The 19,548-nt window shown below is 38.2% G+C and overlaps 1 protein-coding gene across 1 annotated transcript in view; it reads right to left on the reverse strand.

Moving 5' to 3' along the window:
- Positions 1-13,643: 13,643 nt before the first annotated feature.
- Positions 13,644-19,548, reverse strand: part of GRID2 (glutamate ionotropic receptor delta type subunit 2) — a 1,490,978-nt gene continuing 1,485,073 nt past the window's right edge. The window contains exons 15-16 of the mRNA XM_032139113.2: positions 18,999-19,239; positions 13,644-16,375 (exon numbers count right to left, since the gene is read on the reverse strand). Coding sequence (XP_031995004.1) covers positions 15,953-16,375; positions 18,999-19,239 — 664 coding nt within the window. The 3' untranslated portion in view covers positions 13,644-15,952. The remainder of the gene's footprint in view (positions 16,376-18,998; positions 19,240-19,548) is intronic.

Genomic DNA, 19,548 nt, shown 5'->3' on the forward strand with positions numbered 1-19,548 from the left:
ATGTATTTCCACTTGAACTTGACCTCACCATAATGGTCATTGTTAATTAATCATGCCATTCAATAATTCAACAAGTAATTCAATGACCCTCATATACCAGACACTGTCTTAAGCACTGAGGAAAGAGTAATGAACAAGACAGTGAAACTCCTCCCCTCAATTTTCTTTCATTATGGTGGAAGGAGAAAGACAATGACCAGTAGGTAAATTATATAGTATGGTAGAAGGTGTCATGTGCTATGAAAGATAACGGAGCCATGTAAGGGTAAATGGGGATGTTAGGGGAAAGGATCTCAACTTTAAACAGGGTGGTTACTGTGGGCCTCATATCCTAAATTTTGATCTCATAGTTCTTTTCAATGCTGTACTTTAGACAGAACCTTGCTTATTATCCTTGATCTAAGCAATCACCAAATCTGTTGATTTCTCCCAATGTGCTTTTTATTTAATTTCTACTGCTATTGGCCTTATTCAACCTGTATTTCTTCATGCTTAGATTATTACAAAGCCTGCTAACTTGACTCTATGCCTCTATGGTAGTCAAGTCAGATGCTTAACAAAACTGTTTTGATGTGGCCATGTGACAACCAATGGATGGGTGCAGAAGTGATGTGCATTACTTCCGGGTCAGGTTCATTAAAACTCCCACAATCCTCCATGTTCTCTCTTTACCTCATCTACCAACTGGATGCAGGAGACCCAGTGGAGGACTCCAAAGTCCTAGGGAATAACAGAGCAACTAGATAGAAGGAACCTGGGTTCTGAATCTATTAGATCAAGCCACTGAGATTTGTGGGGATGAGATGAAGCACAGTTTTCATACTCTAATCAAAATGGCCTGTCACTGTACTTCATACACCAGTGGGACACCCCATTAAAATTGACTTTTGTTTAGTACCACTTTGAGTAGTCATTTTACTGCTTACTCTACAACTCCGTGTTAAATCCAAGTCTGTCTGCCCTTGGCTAACTAGAAGCTGCTGAGGATATTTGAAAAAAAATGTGCAACTGTACAGATCAGGCCAAAATAATGTAATGACCTCTAACCTCAGCTGAGACCTCAAAGCTGTACATCAGTTCTGCTGTGTTGCTCTAGATAGCTCTTCTATTCTTTATTCTTCTTAAATTTCTGACCTCTCACTCTCACCAGTGATTTGCTTCCTCCATCTTGTAGAAAATAGAATCCAACATAATTCTCACTAAACATTGGGCAATTGAACCTAGAAATTTACTTGCATTCACATCCATACTTTTGCCTTTCATGCAGTTACAAAAAAAATGTATCTCTCTCTTATTGCAGAGGAATTGTACCCTGAATCTCATTCCTTTTTACCTTTCCAAAGCCCTGCTTGTTACTGTATTCTCAAGTTTTGCCCTCTACTGGCTCCTTTATACTTGCATTTAAATGTGCTCAAGTGTCTCCTACCTTGGAAACAAACACACACCCTCCTGGGATCCCATTTTTTCTTCTAGGTTGAGCGGTTGAGCTCCTTTCCTGGCCTTCACCTCTCCTTCATCACCATATTCCTTGGGAGAGCAGTGTATGTGTCCTTCCACTTATTCTTCCAACCGCTGCAGTCTGGCTTTAGTCCACCATTCTGAACACTGTTCTCACCTGGGACCTGAGGATCTATCTGTTGCTGGTTCTCATGGATATGCTTATTCCCTGAGTAACACTTGACAATATTGACCACTCCCTATTGAAATACTCTCTTCTCTTCACATCTAAGACCATTCACTCTTATAGTTTTCTTTCCAGATTTCTTTTAGCTAGTAAGTTTTTTCCATTTAACACACTCTTTTGTCCTTTGATCAAATGTTGATCCTCCACAGTGTTGGATGTCCAGAACTTACTCTGTGCTAAATAGACCCACATATTCCTTGGATGATTTTATTACCTTCCATGATGTCAATTACAAGCCCAGACCCAGACCCCATTCCCACTACAGCTCTCTCTAGTACCTTTCCACCTCCTTCCTTCCTTTCCACCTCTTTACTACTGGACTGGACTATTTCCTCTAGGTGGATTGCCACACAAGTTTCTGACTGGTCTGCCTCTCTTAGATCTTTTCCCATTCCCGAAGTTTCTCCTAGGGCAGTGAGAGTGATTCTTTAAAATAGGAACACGATCAGGTCACCGTTTTAAAGTCTTCAGTGGCTCCTTAGTGATGCCTGGAACATTACTTCTTAAAGAATTTGTATTAAATTCTTTATCATGGTTAATGAAGCATTACAAGGCCTGCTCCGTACCTTTTTAAAAATTTTCTTGATATTTTCCTTTTATCAGCTTGACTTCTTTCACTCCCTGGAACAAATCTTGCCCTCTGGCTTTAGGTCTTTTCATATGCTGGTCACATGGTCTGAACAACCTCTATTTCCTTGGCCTGGCTATTGGTCAATTCTCCCTCAGTTCTAACTTGGAATCCCATTCTCTAGGGAGCTTTTCCTAGCCCTGGTCTGAGTGGCAAATCACCTTGCGTTTTCATTACTACTTATTCCAATTTATTGTTATTGCCTGTTAAATTGTCTTTCTTCCCCAGTAGATTGCAAACACCGTCACATTTCCAATATTCACAGCTGTTCAAAAACAGAATGGATTGTAAAAGGTATGAAACTCAAACATTAGGTAGGTGGCTGGATTTCATTTTATAGTTTGGTTGTCTTCTGTCCTGCTTTTCCTGGCCCATGTGTTCCAGCCAAACTATCTGATCTTTCTCAATACGTTTTGTGTTACCCTCCACGGTGACTTGGATGAGATCTTTCTCTTTGCCTAAAAAAAAGTCTTTCTCTAGTCTATACCTGTGAAAATTGTACATTCTATTTCAAGGCTCAATTCCAAAACTGTCTTCTCTATGAAGATACTCTATCGCCTGTGAGAAGAGATCTTTCTTTTCTCTGAATTTTCAAAATACTCTGGACTATTTTAAGTACTCACATATAATTTTCAATTGTAGTTATAGCTGTATTTCTGTAAAAGGATACCTAGAAGAGCATCATCTCTCCCTTCTTTCAGTTTCTGTAATACATTGTATCACTTTTATGGAACATATCATACTTTGCCTTATGTCACAGTTAGGCATATACAGGATATCTCTTCTAGACTAGCTTTGAGAGTCTTGCATGTCTGTATGTTCTGCGATACCGTGGTGTGTGTGTGTGCGTGTGTGTGTGTGTGTGTGTATAAAAAGCACTCTGAAAATATAAAATACAATTGTTGAATGAATCAACAGATGGGTTTTTTTTTTCATCTTCTGTCTGTCCCCACGGGACTTCCTGATTCAAGTCAAAAGTCTTATTCTCTGGCTCCTACTTGTCAATGATACTTTCCTATTTCCTTTTTGTGCATTGCTTTTACAGTCTACATTCACATTTCTAATTGTCAAAATCCTTCCTCCTTGGCTCAAACACTGCTTCTCTGTGAAGGGTGCCTTAGTGCTTCCTGCCAGAAGGAATCTCAGCTGAGGCGCTTGATCATTAATTAGTGGGCCATAGAAATACCACAGAAAAAAATTAAATCATGGAGCAGCATGACCTGATAAGCAATTTAATAAGATCATCTAGTAAGATGTGTAGGTGGAATGTGAGCTAAAAAAGAGTGAAGCTTGGGAGACTTAATACAAGGCTTCCAGGTAGAGGCTAGCATGTGCTTAAACTTGTCTTGTAGCATTAGCGCTGGAAAAAGAGGACCGGGTACTAAAGCTTTATGCGAGTGGACTCAATAAGGGTTGGTTTTTCTAATGTTTTCATTAGAGGGACTCTAAGCAAGAGGGGAGAAGACCGGAAAGGTCACTAACACCACCATTAGCATAAATAAAGAATACAAGAGGGGCATGAGCAGGTGTGCTGGTATTTGAGCAGTCTCTTCTGTAGATGCTAATCTGGCAGAGTATTTTTCTGAATCTGTTTGTGTTTTCTAAGCTCCTACGATGCTTCATCTGTATTCATCTTTTGTGAGTTTTTATTTACCATTTGTAGTTTCTATATTACAAATATACGTAGCTACTGAGGACTAGTCGATTTTTATGGATCTCATAGTGTACAAAGCCTCTTACATCTGTAAGGAATATAGAAGGACCCTTTACCTCCATCTCGCCTTGATTCTGAAATAGCCCATTGAGGTGGAAAGCACATGGATTTCTGAGTTAGAGAGATGTGAGTTTGAATTCTGGTTTGCTCGCTTACTAATTGTGTGAACTCAACCAAATTACTTAACTTTCCAGAGTCTTACTTTTGTTTTAATCTGCTAAATTAGTATCAACAATAGCAAACTGACAGTGTTATTATGAGACTCAAGTGAAACACCTACATAGTGCCTAGCACTGAGCCTGGCACCTGGTCAGCATGCCTTCCCTCCCGCGAGGACAAACATTGAAGCAGAAATTAGCGACTTGCTTGTTCAGATGAGAAGGGGTTAAACTTCCCTACATATGAAATAATTCTTATTGAGGATATATGCCATGTATTTTATTAATTGCAGTCCAGAAACATGTGCCTCTGCAAACTACTTTGAAAGTCTTACATTGTGTTACTATTTAGTGCAACAGGTGTACATAATTAGTGTGATGATTCTCTTTTATCAGATAGATTAGTTGTGTGTGTGTGTATGATTCACGGTTTATATTTTAAAAGCAAGGCTGTGAGGCAGGAGTACATAGCAAAGAATTATAATCTCAAATAATTGGGAAATCAGGTTTTAACAAAGTTATTTTAAATTTATAAAATCCCATACTACTTATTTCTTGTTTTATATTTGAAATATGATTTTTTTTCTTAGAATTAGGATTGACCTCTGAAAAGCAAACCATGATTATGGCCTCAGTGTTGAAAGGTGGTTAGAGCCGGTAGACAAGATCCAGGACAAAATCTAAGTCATCTTTCTGATGGCATCTGCTTGGTGAAAGCTAACCTTTTAAAGTGTTAGTGGAATTGGTGTTGCAGGATTTGTGATGATGAGTATTTCAGACCTACCTCTTAGTCTTTTAGAGTACTCTTAACTGTGTTAGTGGATGCTTTCTGAACTCTCATGTTGAAACAGACTCGGAACTAAAAGCACACAATTACAGGCAAACAAACACAGTTCATTCCATGGTCCTTTCATTTGATTTGTAGTGTCGTTATTGGCTTGAACATAGCAGGTATTTTTAATGTTTGGGCTAATTTTAGTTTGTTCCTTTTCTAAGACAAGCCTGTGTTTAGAAACATTTATTTTGGATTTCTATTCAGGTACATCTGCCTGCTTCCTGGTTCTAGTGAGTCTAAATCACTAGAAGCCAAGGTCCTTAAGGACCTTGGAGACACTGGACCTATTTCAAGATAGCGATCTGAGTCACTGTCACCACATTGAAGGGCAGTTTGGTCAATTCTGAGTATTCACCATGTGGGAAACATGATAAATTCTATGTGGGATAAAGGGATGAGGCTTCTTCTGTACTATTTTGAAGAACCAGCAGAGAACTACTTTTAATACAATCCAAAGTCAATGGAAGGAAGAGTAATCTAACAATTAAAGTTTGAATGGTATGATAGGCCTCAGAAAACATTTGACTTGAGGTTTTGTTCATTTGTCTGTAATGTATTATCCAGAGGGTGAAAGAAATCTTAACTGGAAGTCGAATGCAGTCAGACCTCTGGATCTGTGGGTTTCACATCTATGGATTCAACCAACCTCAGATTGAAAATATTCAGAAAAACACTCTGTACTAAACATGTACAGACATTTTTCTTGTCATTATTCCCTAAACTGTACAGTATAACAACTGTTTACACAGCATTTACATTGTATTAGATGTTAGAAATAATCTAGAGGTGATTTAAATTATACAGAATAATTTGCATATGTTATATGCATATATTATAGGCAAACACTATACCATTTTATATAAGGGTCTGGGCATCCTTGGATTCTGGTATCTGAGGGGGTCCTGGAACCAACCCCCCACTGACACTGAGGGAACCAACCCCCACTGACACTGAGGGAACCAACCCCCCACTGACACTGAGGGACCAACTGCAAATGAAGAAATCAAAGCAGAGGTGCTGTAAGGGAAGCCCAGTGGGTCTCACCGCAGCCCCTCACCGCAGCCCAGCGGGCCTCACTGCAGCCCCTCACCGCAGCCCAGTGGGTCTCACCACAGCCCAGCAGGCCTCACCGCAGCCCAGTGGCATCCCCATAAATCTTGAGTAAAACCCTTGGGAATCTGGGGAGCACAGTTTAAAAATTATGGACTCTAGATGATCCCTCAGTTCCCCATCACTTGTTAAAAATTCATCATTCATGCTCCCAATGAAAGAAAACAAACGATTCTCAATTCTATCCTTTCTTCCCCTAAGCCCTCTAATTCAAGGAAAAAGTAAAATTAACAAACTAGATATTCTGACTTTGCCACTTTTTGGTAAAATTATATCCATCTTTCTGGCATCTGAATTTGAGAAATCGATCATCTTTGACTTGCTTTTCTCTTTTACACTCTATATTCAGTTAACCTTCAAGTTCTCCTGATTCTTCCTTCAGCACATATCTATCTATGCTCTGTATCTTCTTTCTTTTCTAGACTACTTCAGAAGTTCAGCACATACCAAAATTATTGTCCAGCCCTTTTAATTGGCCTCTTTTTCTTCTTCATTTCATTTGATGAATCGCTACCAGTTTACTTTTTCTAAACTGCCCCTTTAAAAGCCTGTTTCTCCCTTGGTTGAAAATCTTCAGTGGTTTCCCCACTGCCACTGATGGAGGTTTTCACACATTCCATGGTTGTGAGCCTCTATGAGCACCAGCCCAGCTTCAGTACCTCTCTGTTGGTTCAAGGATCAGCAACTGGCACTTCCATACCACTTTCCTATTGCACCCTACTTAAAATGGTAGCAAATATTTAGGACCAAAGGAGGGTGGGAAGGTGTCGGCAGTTATGATTCCAAGACTGATTTATATCTGACTTTGTGATCAACCTGCTGGAACTAGTAAATGTCATTCTACTTTGTTCAAAACACTCCAGTGGTTTCCCAACTCATGCAGAATAAAAGCCCAAATTTTCAGTGTCCTACAAAGCCTTGTAATGTGAGTCATTTGTTACTTCTTCTTTTTTTTTTTTTTTTTTGTGAGTCGGAGTCTTTCTCTGTCCCCCAGGCTGGAGTGCAGTGGCGCGATCTCGGCTCACTGCAAGCTCCGCCTCCCGGGTTCACGCCATTCTCCTGCCTCAGCCTCTCCGAGTAGCTGGGACTACAGGCGCCCGCCACTACGCCCAGCTAATTTTTTGTATTTTTAGTAGAGACGGGGTTTCACCGTGTTAGCCAGGATGGTCTCGATCTCCTGACCTCGTGATCCGCCCGCCTCGGCCTCCCAAAGTGCTGGGATTACAGGCTTGAGCCACCGCGCCCGGCCATTTGTTACTTCTTAGCGCCCTTCTCGTATCACCCATTCCAATCCAGCTGAATTGATCATCTCGCTATTCTTTAGACATGCCCAGGACATTCTCACCTCAGAGCCTTCGTACTGGCTGTTCCCAAAGACTGGAATGCCTTTTCCCCAGACAGCAACATGGCTAACTCCCTCACTCCATTTAAAGCTTCATTCAAATGCCAGCTAATCAGTCAGGCCTCCTTTGACCACCTTACTTAAAATAGCAGATCCCCACTTCTGCTCTGGCCTTCCTGCTCCTTGTTCTTCTTTTGCTTTGTTTTCCTCTACAGCACTTACCACCTTCCAATAGACTAATCCTTCACTTACTTTCTGGCTTATTATCTGTCTGCCTCAGTTAACTGCGAACTCCATGAGGGCACGAATTTCTGTCTTGCTTACCGGTGTATCCCCAACACACAGAATAGTGTCTTGCACACAGCAGGACCTGGGTAAACATATGTTGAATACGTGAATAAACAGGATGTAGTGTTCTCTCTTGAGCTCAGCCTCCAGGCATCCCGCAATCTCACCCACGCTTTGCCTTTTGCTGCTCTCTGACACAAAGCCCATATTCCAGACATCGTGGTCTACTGTGCCTCTGAACATTCTTCCCAATGCTGCTTGTCCTATGGTTGCACTGTAACCTCTGGTACAAAAGCATCCTTCTGACCTTTCCACATTCTTGGTGATTAGGCTAATTTTCCACTTGTTCCATGAAACCATTCCAAACCATGCAGCCTACGTTATTCGTTTCCTCTTTTCATATTTTTTCTATACCACTAATTTGACAAATATACTCTACAACATGGTGTAATTTATATTCATGTCTTCTGATGTTATTTATATGACGAGTTTTTACTTCACTCTTCAAATGTTTATATTTTATTTCTCCAACTTTGGAAGCTCTCTCAGGAGAAGCTGAGTGGCAGAGCTGCTCACAGGAAGAATTTCAGCCCAGTCACCCCCTCTCCCCGGCCACCATGAGGAAATGAAAGGATCAAAGCTTCAGTACACCGGAAGCACAGCTGGCCCACGCACTTGCCTTGGTACATCAGTTAGGAGAACTCTGCCCTAGAGTACCGTGCTAATAGTAGGTGCTCAGAAAGTATTTGTTGGTGGACTGATTTATCTTATGTGATTGTATTTTTCCCAATATTCTCCCTGAAGCCTTGCTAAAGTTTCTGTATAGGTACTAAACTCATTAAAAAAAAAAGGGAAAGAGACACAAAATGATGATTATGAAGTTATGAAGTAGGAATCTAAACTTCATGTAATGATGATGAGAGAGACCTAATTAAAAATATTCATGATTGGTGATTGAGCCATTGGACACATCAAAAACTTTGGAGGCTGTACATGTGAGACGGGTTTTCATACATATGGTACTCAGTTTATGGTCATTTGTACTATGATCTTTCCATACAGAAATCTGAGTGAGTGAGAAATAAGTTTAAAAATGTTTAGTCATGCAGAATTACAATCTGAGAGTCCCAATTATGTGTATAGATTGCTGCAATTATGTGTATATTGTCTCAATTATGTGTATATATTGCTTATTTTTAATTTTAACTCCTAATATGTTGATTTGAAAAGAATTGTACTCATTAAAAAACATCGTGTGTGAATAGAGTTTTGTATTACATACCTCATGTCAACTATGTCAATCAGGTATGTTCAAAGCGTTTTTAAAAAACAGTGTCTAGAGAAGTACTTGAGCATGTTAATTATTCAGTTACTATTTCTAGCACTAAAGAGTCAAATGATAGGCCCGGCGCGGTGGCTCACGCTTGTAATCCTAGCACTCTGGGAGGCCGAGGCGGGCAGATCACGAGGTCAGGAGATCGAGACCACGGTGAAACCCCCTCTCTACTAAAAATACAAAAAATTAGCCAGGCGTGGTGGCGGGCGCCTGTAGTCCCAGCTACTCGGAGAGGCTGAGGCAGGAGAATGGCGTGAACCCGGGAGGCGGAGCTTGCAGTGAGCCGAGATTGCGCCACTGCACTCCAGCCTGGGCGACAGAGCAAGACTCCGTCTCCCAAAAAAAAAAAAGAGTCAAATTATATAAGACTGGGCGTGGTGGCTCACGCTTGTAATCTCAGCACTTTGGGAGACTGAGACGGGCAGATCACGTGAGGTCCGGGGTTCAAGACCAGCCTGCCCAACATGGTGAAACCCCGTCTCTATTAAAAATACCAAAAATCAGCTGAGCGTGGTGTCACATGCCTATAGTCCTAGCTACTTGGGAGGCTGAGGCAAGAGAATTGCCTGAGCCTAGAAGGCGAAGGTTCCAGGGAGCCGAGATCGTACCACTGCATTCCAGCCTGGGCGACAGAGTGACTCTGTCTCAAAAAAAAAAAAAAAAAAAGCCAAATGAGATAAGCTGAACATATGGAACTTCTATTTTTCAGCTTAATTTTAGTGTGCTTTTATTTCTAGCAATAAATCTTATAGACAACTTTTGTAAACAGATATTAACAGAGGGTTAGCATTTAATTTTAAAGTCAACCTAGCCGGGCGTGGTGGTTCACGCTTGTAATCCCAGCACTTTGGGAGGCCGAGGCGGGCAGATCACGAGGTCAGGAGATCGAGACCACGGTGAAACCTCGTCTCTACTAAAAATACAAAAAATTAGCCGGGCGTAGTGGCGGGCGCCTGTAGTCCCAGCTACTCGGAGAGGCTGAGGCAGGAGAATGGCGTGAACCCGGGAGGCGGAGCTTGCAGTGAGCTGAGATCGCGCCACTGCACTCCAGCCTGGGTGACACAGCGAGACTCCATCTCAAAAAATAAATAAATAAATAAATAAAGTCAACCTAATTTTGGAAAGGAATTAAATATTAACTATCAGATACTTTTTTACATAGTATGAAATAGATACCAATACCTTGCCTCCAGGAAATAGCTGTAATCCTGAAAGCTTTAGATAACTTGAATTTTTGTAAATTGAATCTTATTTTATTACATATCAGAAGAACTAATTCTTAAAGGCCTCCTACTATGAATCTTTTGTGTAGAGAATATGCAAGCTGTATTTGTTTATTTTTCAAATTCAGGAAGTTATGGGTTATCTTTGCATATATGTATCTATGTGTGTTTAAAAAAAATACTGATGTCCAATTTTTAAAAATTAAAAACAGCCACTTAAGTAGGCTACTTAATTCCTAAACTTTTTCAGTAGCAGCAATTTAATAATAAAATATAACAACTTAAAATTTGCCTTCTACTCGTATTTCAAATATTGTAACTGGCAAAATATTTATTAAAAGCAATGTTTGTCATCCCTTCTCTGGTTCTGACACTGTATCATTCTTTGTTTTTGTGACATATGTTTCTCCTTGTAAAGCAACTGTTAGGAAAGCTTAATTAGTTTTTAATTAATGAGAATTAATGTGCTGAAAATTTTGTGAGTTTTCAACCACATCATGAATAGTTCGAGACTATTGAAATGTGTTGCTTACCCCAAGGTAGGAATGTATGGGGTTTCTCCAAAAGAAAACCGGGTCCTCCTTCCTCATGAAGACTAGACAAGCTATGTCTATACTATGAGGTGGGTAATATGTTCAAATAGCACAGCTAGTTTCTCTTCTTCATTCTGAAGAAATTCTAGGAACTATGATACAAAATTAGTCAAAAGATGTCACTGAGTCCTAAATTGTAGCAAGTCAAGATAGAGCCCTTAGATATGAAAAAAATTCTCAAATTTGAAAGATTTTTGTTTTTTCATCAATGTTACATGGAAACAAAGCAAATGAATACTATTGAAAAAACAGGAATTTGAAAAATTCAGGTGAAGAAATGAGAGATAGTTCCTTGATCTGTTTCTATCCCAGTAGTAGGCTGAATCATTATATGCTTTAACTGTTCCATGCCTCTGTGCAGCTCTATAAAATGAAGCAAAACCATGAGGTTTCTAGTCTCCTGGAGGTATGTGTGGGTTGGAGGCTATCATCATGGTGGGCAGCCTGAAGGATACTTTACATTCACTGGGTTTGTGGGCCACACTGCCTCCTGTGTCTTAGATGACAGGAAAGGTAGCACGGAGTTTTAGTTGCAGTATGAAAAAGAGCCTGAATAAGATTTACTATGTTTTGCCCTGTTGAGGCAAGTTGAAACATTGCAGAGCTTGAACTATCATGACTCATTAGATTTGCAGGGATAGAAAAGGAGTTGTTATGGTCTACATTACGCTGATGAGAACACCTAAGTGTAGGAGTCAGTCTCTGAATGGTATGCAGGTATCAATAAGCATGAAGGGTTAGATAGTAATTTTCTGTGACTTACAGGAATTTTCACATTTTTGAAAATTTGACTTCAGGATCTGGCATGTTGGTACATTTCCAAGTAAGTCTTCTCTGAGGAGGTGGTCTGAACCAAGAAGACAGTTTCAATTGGTGCTTGAGAGCTACTAAGATGAATTGCTCCAGTCAGTCACCCAACCAAGAAGACTGTACTGGTTTGGGGTGACTCATTCTGTAACGTGGCCTCCATATCCTGCATGTTGATGTGGAGCTAGGAAAGAGATGAGTGTTGGAACACACCCAGACCCATTCCTAAACATTCATTTCTGCCATGCCCAGCTGCTTAGCACAGTGGCTTTCAAAATAATAGGTTCTCTGTTAACACTAGTAGAATTGAATTACATCTATCAAATCTTCTATAAATTATAGCTTTATTCTCTGACTTTTCAGTGTCAGATCAGTAATTTCTACCTAGGGAAGCTCACATATGCTGCCTTATAAGAGGGTGTCTTCTAAAATATTTGTTGACAGAGTGTCTACCAAATTTCATTGAAATGATAATTATGGCCATAGTTGTTAATCATTTATTAATATTTGGTCATGAGGGTTGGCTATAAGATTTGTTTTTTGAAAGAAAAGTACTCTGGAAGGAAGCCAAATTTTAGTGAGTCCATTGTACTTTATCAGTCATCATGACATTTATATTTAAGGATAAAACCTATGTTCACCAGCACATAATCTCTTCTCTGCATGATTTACTATATTCATAATCTAGAATGCATTTCACCATTGGGAAATTCTGATTATAAAATAGTAATAACTTGTTATTCATTTGTGTGTCTTAGAAGTATCATGCAGGGTAAATGGATCTTCCCATTTTTTATTTAAATTGATGAAGCAAAGTACCATTCGGTAAAGTCTATTTTAAAATAGTATTTATTCAGTTGACAGCCAATCCCAAACTAAAAGAGGTGAAAACTTGATCATGAACATGACAAATTGCCTGTAGTTTAATGGTATGAGGAAGAAGGCAGTCTTACAACTTTAAGTATGTATGATTAAACCAAAACCTGTGCATAAGTTCGGATGTGGTACAGTGATACCAGGTATCTTAATGATTTACCAGTGGGGTAAATTGGACATTTGAATAGAATAAAAGTACTTGGATATAAGGTATTTTGTCTTGTAGTGAAATAGCCAGGTTGGTCTAAGTGTTGCAAACCAGGACAAACAGTGGGCCAAAAAACCAAGCATAGACAGAAACAGGAACTGACCCTAGTTTTGCCACTAGCTATGGCCCTGGGTAAATAACCCGAAGTACTCACTTTCCCATGTGTAAAAGTGGAATCAGATGATCTATGTGTCCCAAACAAGGAAGGAAGGATCCTAGAGATTTGTAGCCTAGGCTTGGTGAGAGGAGAAGGTGGAGCCTATATTTACAATCCATGAGGACCTATGTTGGTGTGATTGAAGGGTGGCAGAGTTTTAAAAAAGAAGACCCAGTTTACATTTTAGGTTGTCAAACATTTGGGCATATCACAGCATCTTAGCATCTTATTTTCCCTGATTTGTAAAATGAGGTCAATAGTCTAGATCTCTAAAGTTCCTCTTAGTTCCAATATTCAAAGAATTATTCTGGATGGAACTTTAGAACAACAGAGAACTATTTTTTTTTACTGAATTATGTTTTCAAAATATATTTTCAGATACATATCCCTTAGGTGTGTTAAATGCTGGAAGAATTAAATATTATTGTTCAAATGCAGGAAAACTATTAGAAATAATCTTAGAGGCTAAATTCCCAGATTAATAAGTTCAGCATGACAAATAGTTCTCTAGCAAAAGTAATTTTTAAGAAATAAATCCTAAGTTCAGTTATTACCCTTAATTTTCTTGTCTTTCTTATGTTTTTTTGATGTAACACCCCCTCATCCTGATATTATCATAATGGTTGCATTGCTTACATGAAACAGGATAAATCTTTCCCAAAAAAGTGCTCACAGAGACATCCACAGAGAAAAACAAATATATTATTGGTTCAAATAGTCTCAAATAGCAGAAAGGCAGTCTCTCATTGATTTAAGACATCACTTAGTAATGTTTTAGAGAGCCATTCATTTTAGCATCGTTCTGCCAGTGAAACTTCATGTGATTTATGCTTTAATTAACTCAGGATAAATTTTTAGAAAAATTTAGTTCAATCTGTGAGAGAGTAAACATTTTCAAATCTTACAGTTAAGACTTCAATAGTATGAGAGCAAGTTTAGAAAACATTTTTATTAGACAAATTATTTAGACAAATTATACACAGAAAGCTCTGTCACTCATAACTGAGGCCTTCAAAAATGTTTTGTGTGTTTGTATAATAGGCGATACATCAAAATAAGCCTATTTTAAATATTGTACATGGTTAACAGTTTGTTGATAGCTAAAATCACTGCAACATCTGGTATGTCCCTATATAGCTTGTTGTAAAGATTTTTTTGTTTTAAAATCAGAGTTGTAAATGAGATCATGAATGTTACAAGGGAAAACAAGTTGTGCATGCACTTATTTACTTGTTACCCTGGAAACAAAATGGTTTTTGCATGATAAGAAATTTTTCTGCCTTACACAGTAGACAATATTTGAAGATTTAGTACAAAACAGTGACAATACAAGATGCTCCCCAGAACAGAATTAGCATCAAAATATAATATATCTTAAGAATATACCTTTTAATTTCTCCTAAAGCAAATCACATAGGTTGATTCCTATATCAATCCTAGCCACAGAATGAGTTAGATTAAAGTAAGTGTATGGCTGCGTAAAAACACAGAATAAGTTCTTGCTTCCTACTTACCACATTTTAATTTAAGGATTACAAACAAAGTTCATTCTACGTTTCTAACGAGTAAGAATGCTACTTTAAAAGGGTTGTGCACAAAGAGGCACTGTTTTTGCTGTCATCCTTCTATATGCTTGGCACTAATGTAAAAAATACATAACTCCTCCAAATAGAACTAAATAAAAAAGGGGGTTGAGTTGAGAGCCCATTATGGTTATTATGTTTTCTTCTTTAGGATAATAAATGACAGTAATTTAAGGCCACATCAATAGTTCTTAAGGGCTCCCACCCCTCCCCAAATATCATTATTGTATTGATTGACTTGCTGCTTTGGAAGAGGATTTTTAACCTTCAATGATCTATGTTTCAACTCTTCTAGAGCTCTATGTGCTGTTGTGGATGTGGTTCAGCTAATAGCATTTTTCATTTAGATAATTAATTAAAAGTAAAATGATCAAGGTTAGCTTTATACACTGCTGAATAACAAATGCAAAACCTATTCAAATGAGTTACATCTAGGAACAAATATTAAATTGCCCTGGATGTTTTAATAACAAAAGTATAAAATATTTTCTGTTGGCAAACAATGCGAGTCAGAATAACATTAAAGCAACCTGCCTTTTCTAACTGAAAAGAACCCCTGCACTATACATAGTTCCTGTATACAATACTTTTGTTCAAACTAAAGCTTTATTAAATGAATTGCAATAGCAATGGCTGCCTTTTTATATATATACACATTATATAGGTGCATATATATGTATATATATGAAATACTAATTTATTTAACACAATAGAGGCTTCTGCCATATGATAAAGTTTACTGTACATAAGAAAAAACTTTTAATACTGTACAATCACATAAAGGTCATATGCACTGTTGCAGTGCAAGAGTAGTTTTAACTGTAGTCTTGACTGGCATATTAATGGCTTTTTTGTAATCCTACAAAATTGCATTCTCATCTTATGTGGCCTGAATGGTCTTAAAATTGTTTTATAAACACTGCAGGGGTTGCCTTTGGTCCACAGTTAAAGGACACTCAACAGCAGTGGAGCATTGTATGGATGCAGCAGAAGAATGTAAAAAGACTGAAGTTATTGCAATTGTATTTCTAAAAATAGAGAAATGTTACAGAAGAGGCCTTTATGTAAAATTAATCCTGCATATACTTTTAGTATACTCAGTGCACATTTCCTATACTTGATGTACAGTATATGAAAAGCAGACTAATAGGATCCTAGTACACTACCTTCTTGGGGAACAAGTTGAGTAATGATAAAAAGTGGAGGAAAATGTACAGGAAGGGAGGGGGAAAGAGAGAAAATAATAGAGGAGAGAGGAGAGGGAGAAGGTGGGAGGAAAAAACTAGAATTGTTACTAATAATCGTGATCTTTTTTTTTTAACGTTACATCCATGTTAGTCCCACAATATTACAGTTGCTCCTTGCAAAGGGAGTCCTAAAAAAGAAACAGTGAAGAGATTTGTTTGATGCTCATATGGAGGTGCCTCGGTCTGGATCATTACCCAGATTGAGCCCCAGGGTAGGAGTTGGTTGATAAGGAATAGATGACATTGTTTTTATAGGACTCCTGAAAAAGCCCCCATTAGGTGCCCTGTGCCTAAAAGGGCCAGTTCGGTGCTCAGGCACGTTGCCAAAAGTGAAACCAGAAGCAGCTTTAGCTGACAGTGTGCGGCTAAGAGTCTGGATCTGCTCTGGGATAAAGGTTGTTGTGGTAATATGAGTGTTCCTGAAATCACTGATTTGCTCCAGTGCTTGTCGTGTTGGCAAAGTGTCAATGTCCAGAGGGGTCAAATCAATTGACGAGGTGGAAAACTGTTTATGGGGGCTGTCGTCATCTGTGCACAAGCTATTTACACGTCTATGGAGGTGCTCCAGGTCAATTTCCTTGTCATCCTGGAGATGAAGAAAAAGAAAATAAGGTTCTCATCAGTACTAGCTTTGATGGTTAAAAAAAAAAAAGTAGTTCAGCAAACATGTAATTAACTGAACTTTGGGGTTTATTCATTTAACAAATATTTATTGAGCACCTAGTATGAGCCAGGCACTGTGCTAGGTTCTGGGGGGTTCCAATTCTGAGATAAGATTATCTACAATAAATATTTTTCTTGCAGTAAAGGTTTTAAGGTGATCATATGCCACATGCAACTACAAAGATATGGAAGCAGTCGATGGGTGATTGCCATTCTATAAAAGACCCAGCAAAATTGTACCAATAGAAAGTATGGTTTTGGCAACTCTACCCCCCACCTTTTCTTTATACATGCTTCCTCCCTTTTCAGGGTGTCTCATTCCAAGTTAAATTTTTGTTCCTTTCAACCACTTACTCCTAACCTTAAGTTTCCATTCTTGAAAAAAAAAAGATATAGTAAGCTATTTCATACTAAAGTGTTAGTGACTGTTAAAGTGTTATTTCTTGTAAGCCAAGGATATGTGAGATTGTTTAGAGAGAGCAATACTCAACACAAAATAATTTCTAATTGAGGGATTTTATGCACTTAAGGTATCTAGCACCTGAATCAGTCAATATTGTGAGGTCAGTGAGATATTTAGGGACCCCTTCAAGTCAGGGCACGTGAGTGATAGCTTTAGTTTAGGGCCACCTTTATGCTAACTGACCTCAAAATCAAAGACGCTTTAAGCTATGCTAATGGCGTCTTGGTAAGAAGGCAGTTAATAAACAAAAACATAAGTAAAATCTCAGATTTTTGGAATTGAAACCAATTTATAAGTTCCTTATATTTTTCACTAAAAGTGAGTATTAAAGCCCAATATTTGAGAAATAAAACTGGAAGGAAATAAAATTATTCTTGTTATTAGTCTTATTTATACTCAAACTCAATAAATTAAATTTATGAGAATTTAAGATATCTATTAATCATAAGAGGAGAAAATATTTTTTCATAGGATCTGGATTAGCTGTCACAAGTTAGAATGGAGTATGTATTTTTTTCATTGTGCTATTATAGTGTTCCTCAGTGAAAAACATTTTGATGTGCATCACTGGTTTTCCTTCTCCCTTCTCATTTCAAAATTCAGTAAAAAATATCCATTAATGTAATATTATCACTGAGACTTTAGAGGATTGAGACATATAATTTTATGGTTTCCACAGCAACTGTAATGTAGTCATCCATGAACAGATATAATAATGCAAAATTTTAATATCATATATAGTAATTCAAAATATAAGGAGCTTGGGGAGTCCTTACTTTCCAGATTTTTAAAAATATGAAGTCTCAGCTATAATGTTGCATTAATGTGGTCTTTTGCATTGAACCAATGTCAACAGAGATACCAGAAGCTTATTCCACAAAGAAAACGCTACAATAAGACTTGATTAATTTATAATTCATTCTTCACGTATTTAGAATGTATGCTCATTCACACAAGTAGGAAGCTAAAATTCATCTTTGCTAAAGCCAAGCTTTTCCTTATAAATGATGCTGATCAATTTTGCATATAAGGTGATAAGAAGGAAACCTTACACTACTTTTGAAATCACCCTGTTTGAAAAAATACATTAACATGCAACAATTCATATGCAAATGAGAAGCCGTATTTATTGTGCATTAAAGCAGATCCTTTCAGGAGTTGCCTCAGGCATCAGTTAGTCAGCCAAGTTCTAGTTATAGAAACTTTAAAACTTTCTTTGAAGCTATCCATCAAATAAAATCGTTTAGCAAATTCAGATTGGTTTTTGTTTCAATTCGTGAAGCTTTAGTGAATATGACTTCATTAGTTAAAACATTTTCACCCCTTTGGGCCAATGGAAATGAGATAAATTAATCAAGATTTAACTTCAGATTTTCTTTAATTTATAAGTCTCATACTTCATGATGAAAACAACGCTCAGGCCACTATAAAAGACATATGTGTAATTCTGTAATTATTCTTTCACATATCAAGATAAAATTTAATATGGCCCTGAAGTTAAGCTGACTCCAGAGTGAAGGAGAAAAATTGAAATTTGGATGTTTTCATGATGTGGATTTTGGATTTGATAAGCTTGGGGCCATCGACGAGCTTCTATAGATCTACATGAGTAGAGACGGAGGCAGTCACTAGTGGTGAAGAGAAAATTCTGATCATTTTTATTACAGTATTGTATTTTTGGGGGGCTAGTCTTAGAGATATGAAGAATTTACTTACAAGTTAAACAACTAAGTGAAACAAAATGGTAAGTATCTCTGTGAACTGGTCAAAGGAATCATGGCCTTTAAAAATCATTGAATTAAAATCTTTTCTGAGATTTGAGAGAATTTCAAAGCCCATTATGGTATATGAAATTCTAAGTCTTTCAAACACTACAGTCTCCTCTTCATTGATCTGTGGATATCCTAAAATGGAAATCGATATTGATCTTACCAATTTTTATATTTTACAACTTTACTGTTAATCTTCAAAGAATGAAGAAACAAGGACCACCCCCAACCCATTATCCTCCCTGGGATCGTCCTCCCTGGAAATACAGCCTGCTTGTTGATTCAATTTAGAGCCAAATCTCTCAATCAAGTACCTCTTTTGATGGAACCCGGGAGCCTTTCCTCTTGTTCCACCACGTCTCCAGCATGGCTATGAAGCAGGAGAGGACAATTCCAGCAGCCAGGATACAAAAGACCCCTGCAAAGCTCTTTATGTCCAGGGCGCCTCCTTTCTGCTTTGTGTCCACTGAGGAGTACAGGTCACACTGGCCATTCTTAGGCCACCATTTGTGCTTCAGGATGTCCATGTCACCATTCTGCTGAAGCTCCAGGATCCTTGGGATAAAGAACATAAGCCTGTGTTATTACAGACATAGTCATCGCCCTAGTTCACAACACATCCATTTATAATCCCACCTCTGTAGGATGGTGGCTGTCAAGGGGAAATGAATACGTAGATCTGCTTGTAGATGGAATGCTAGGAAACAGAAAGTCATCATTGCTTTGATTCTGCAGACAGCATTGCACCACACTGCTTTCCTCTCTCTCTTCACCCATCCCGCCCTCCCATCTTCCTCTCTCCTTTTCTTCCTATTCTTCTTCTTCTGGTTTCACCCTATAATTCTAAATATTTTCCTCCTGGTT

Source organism: Hylobates moloch, unplaced genomic scaffold (genome assembly GCF_009828535.3).
Source record: "Hylobates moloch isolate HMO894 unplaced genomic scaffold, HMol_V3 SCAFFOLD_2, whole genome shotgun sequence".
Taxonomy (NCBI): Eukaryota; Metazoa; Chordata; class Mammalia; order Primates; family Hylobatidae; genus Hylobates; species Hylobates moloch.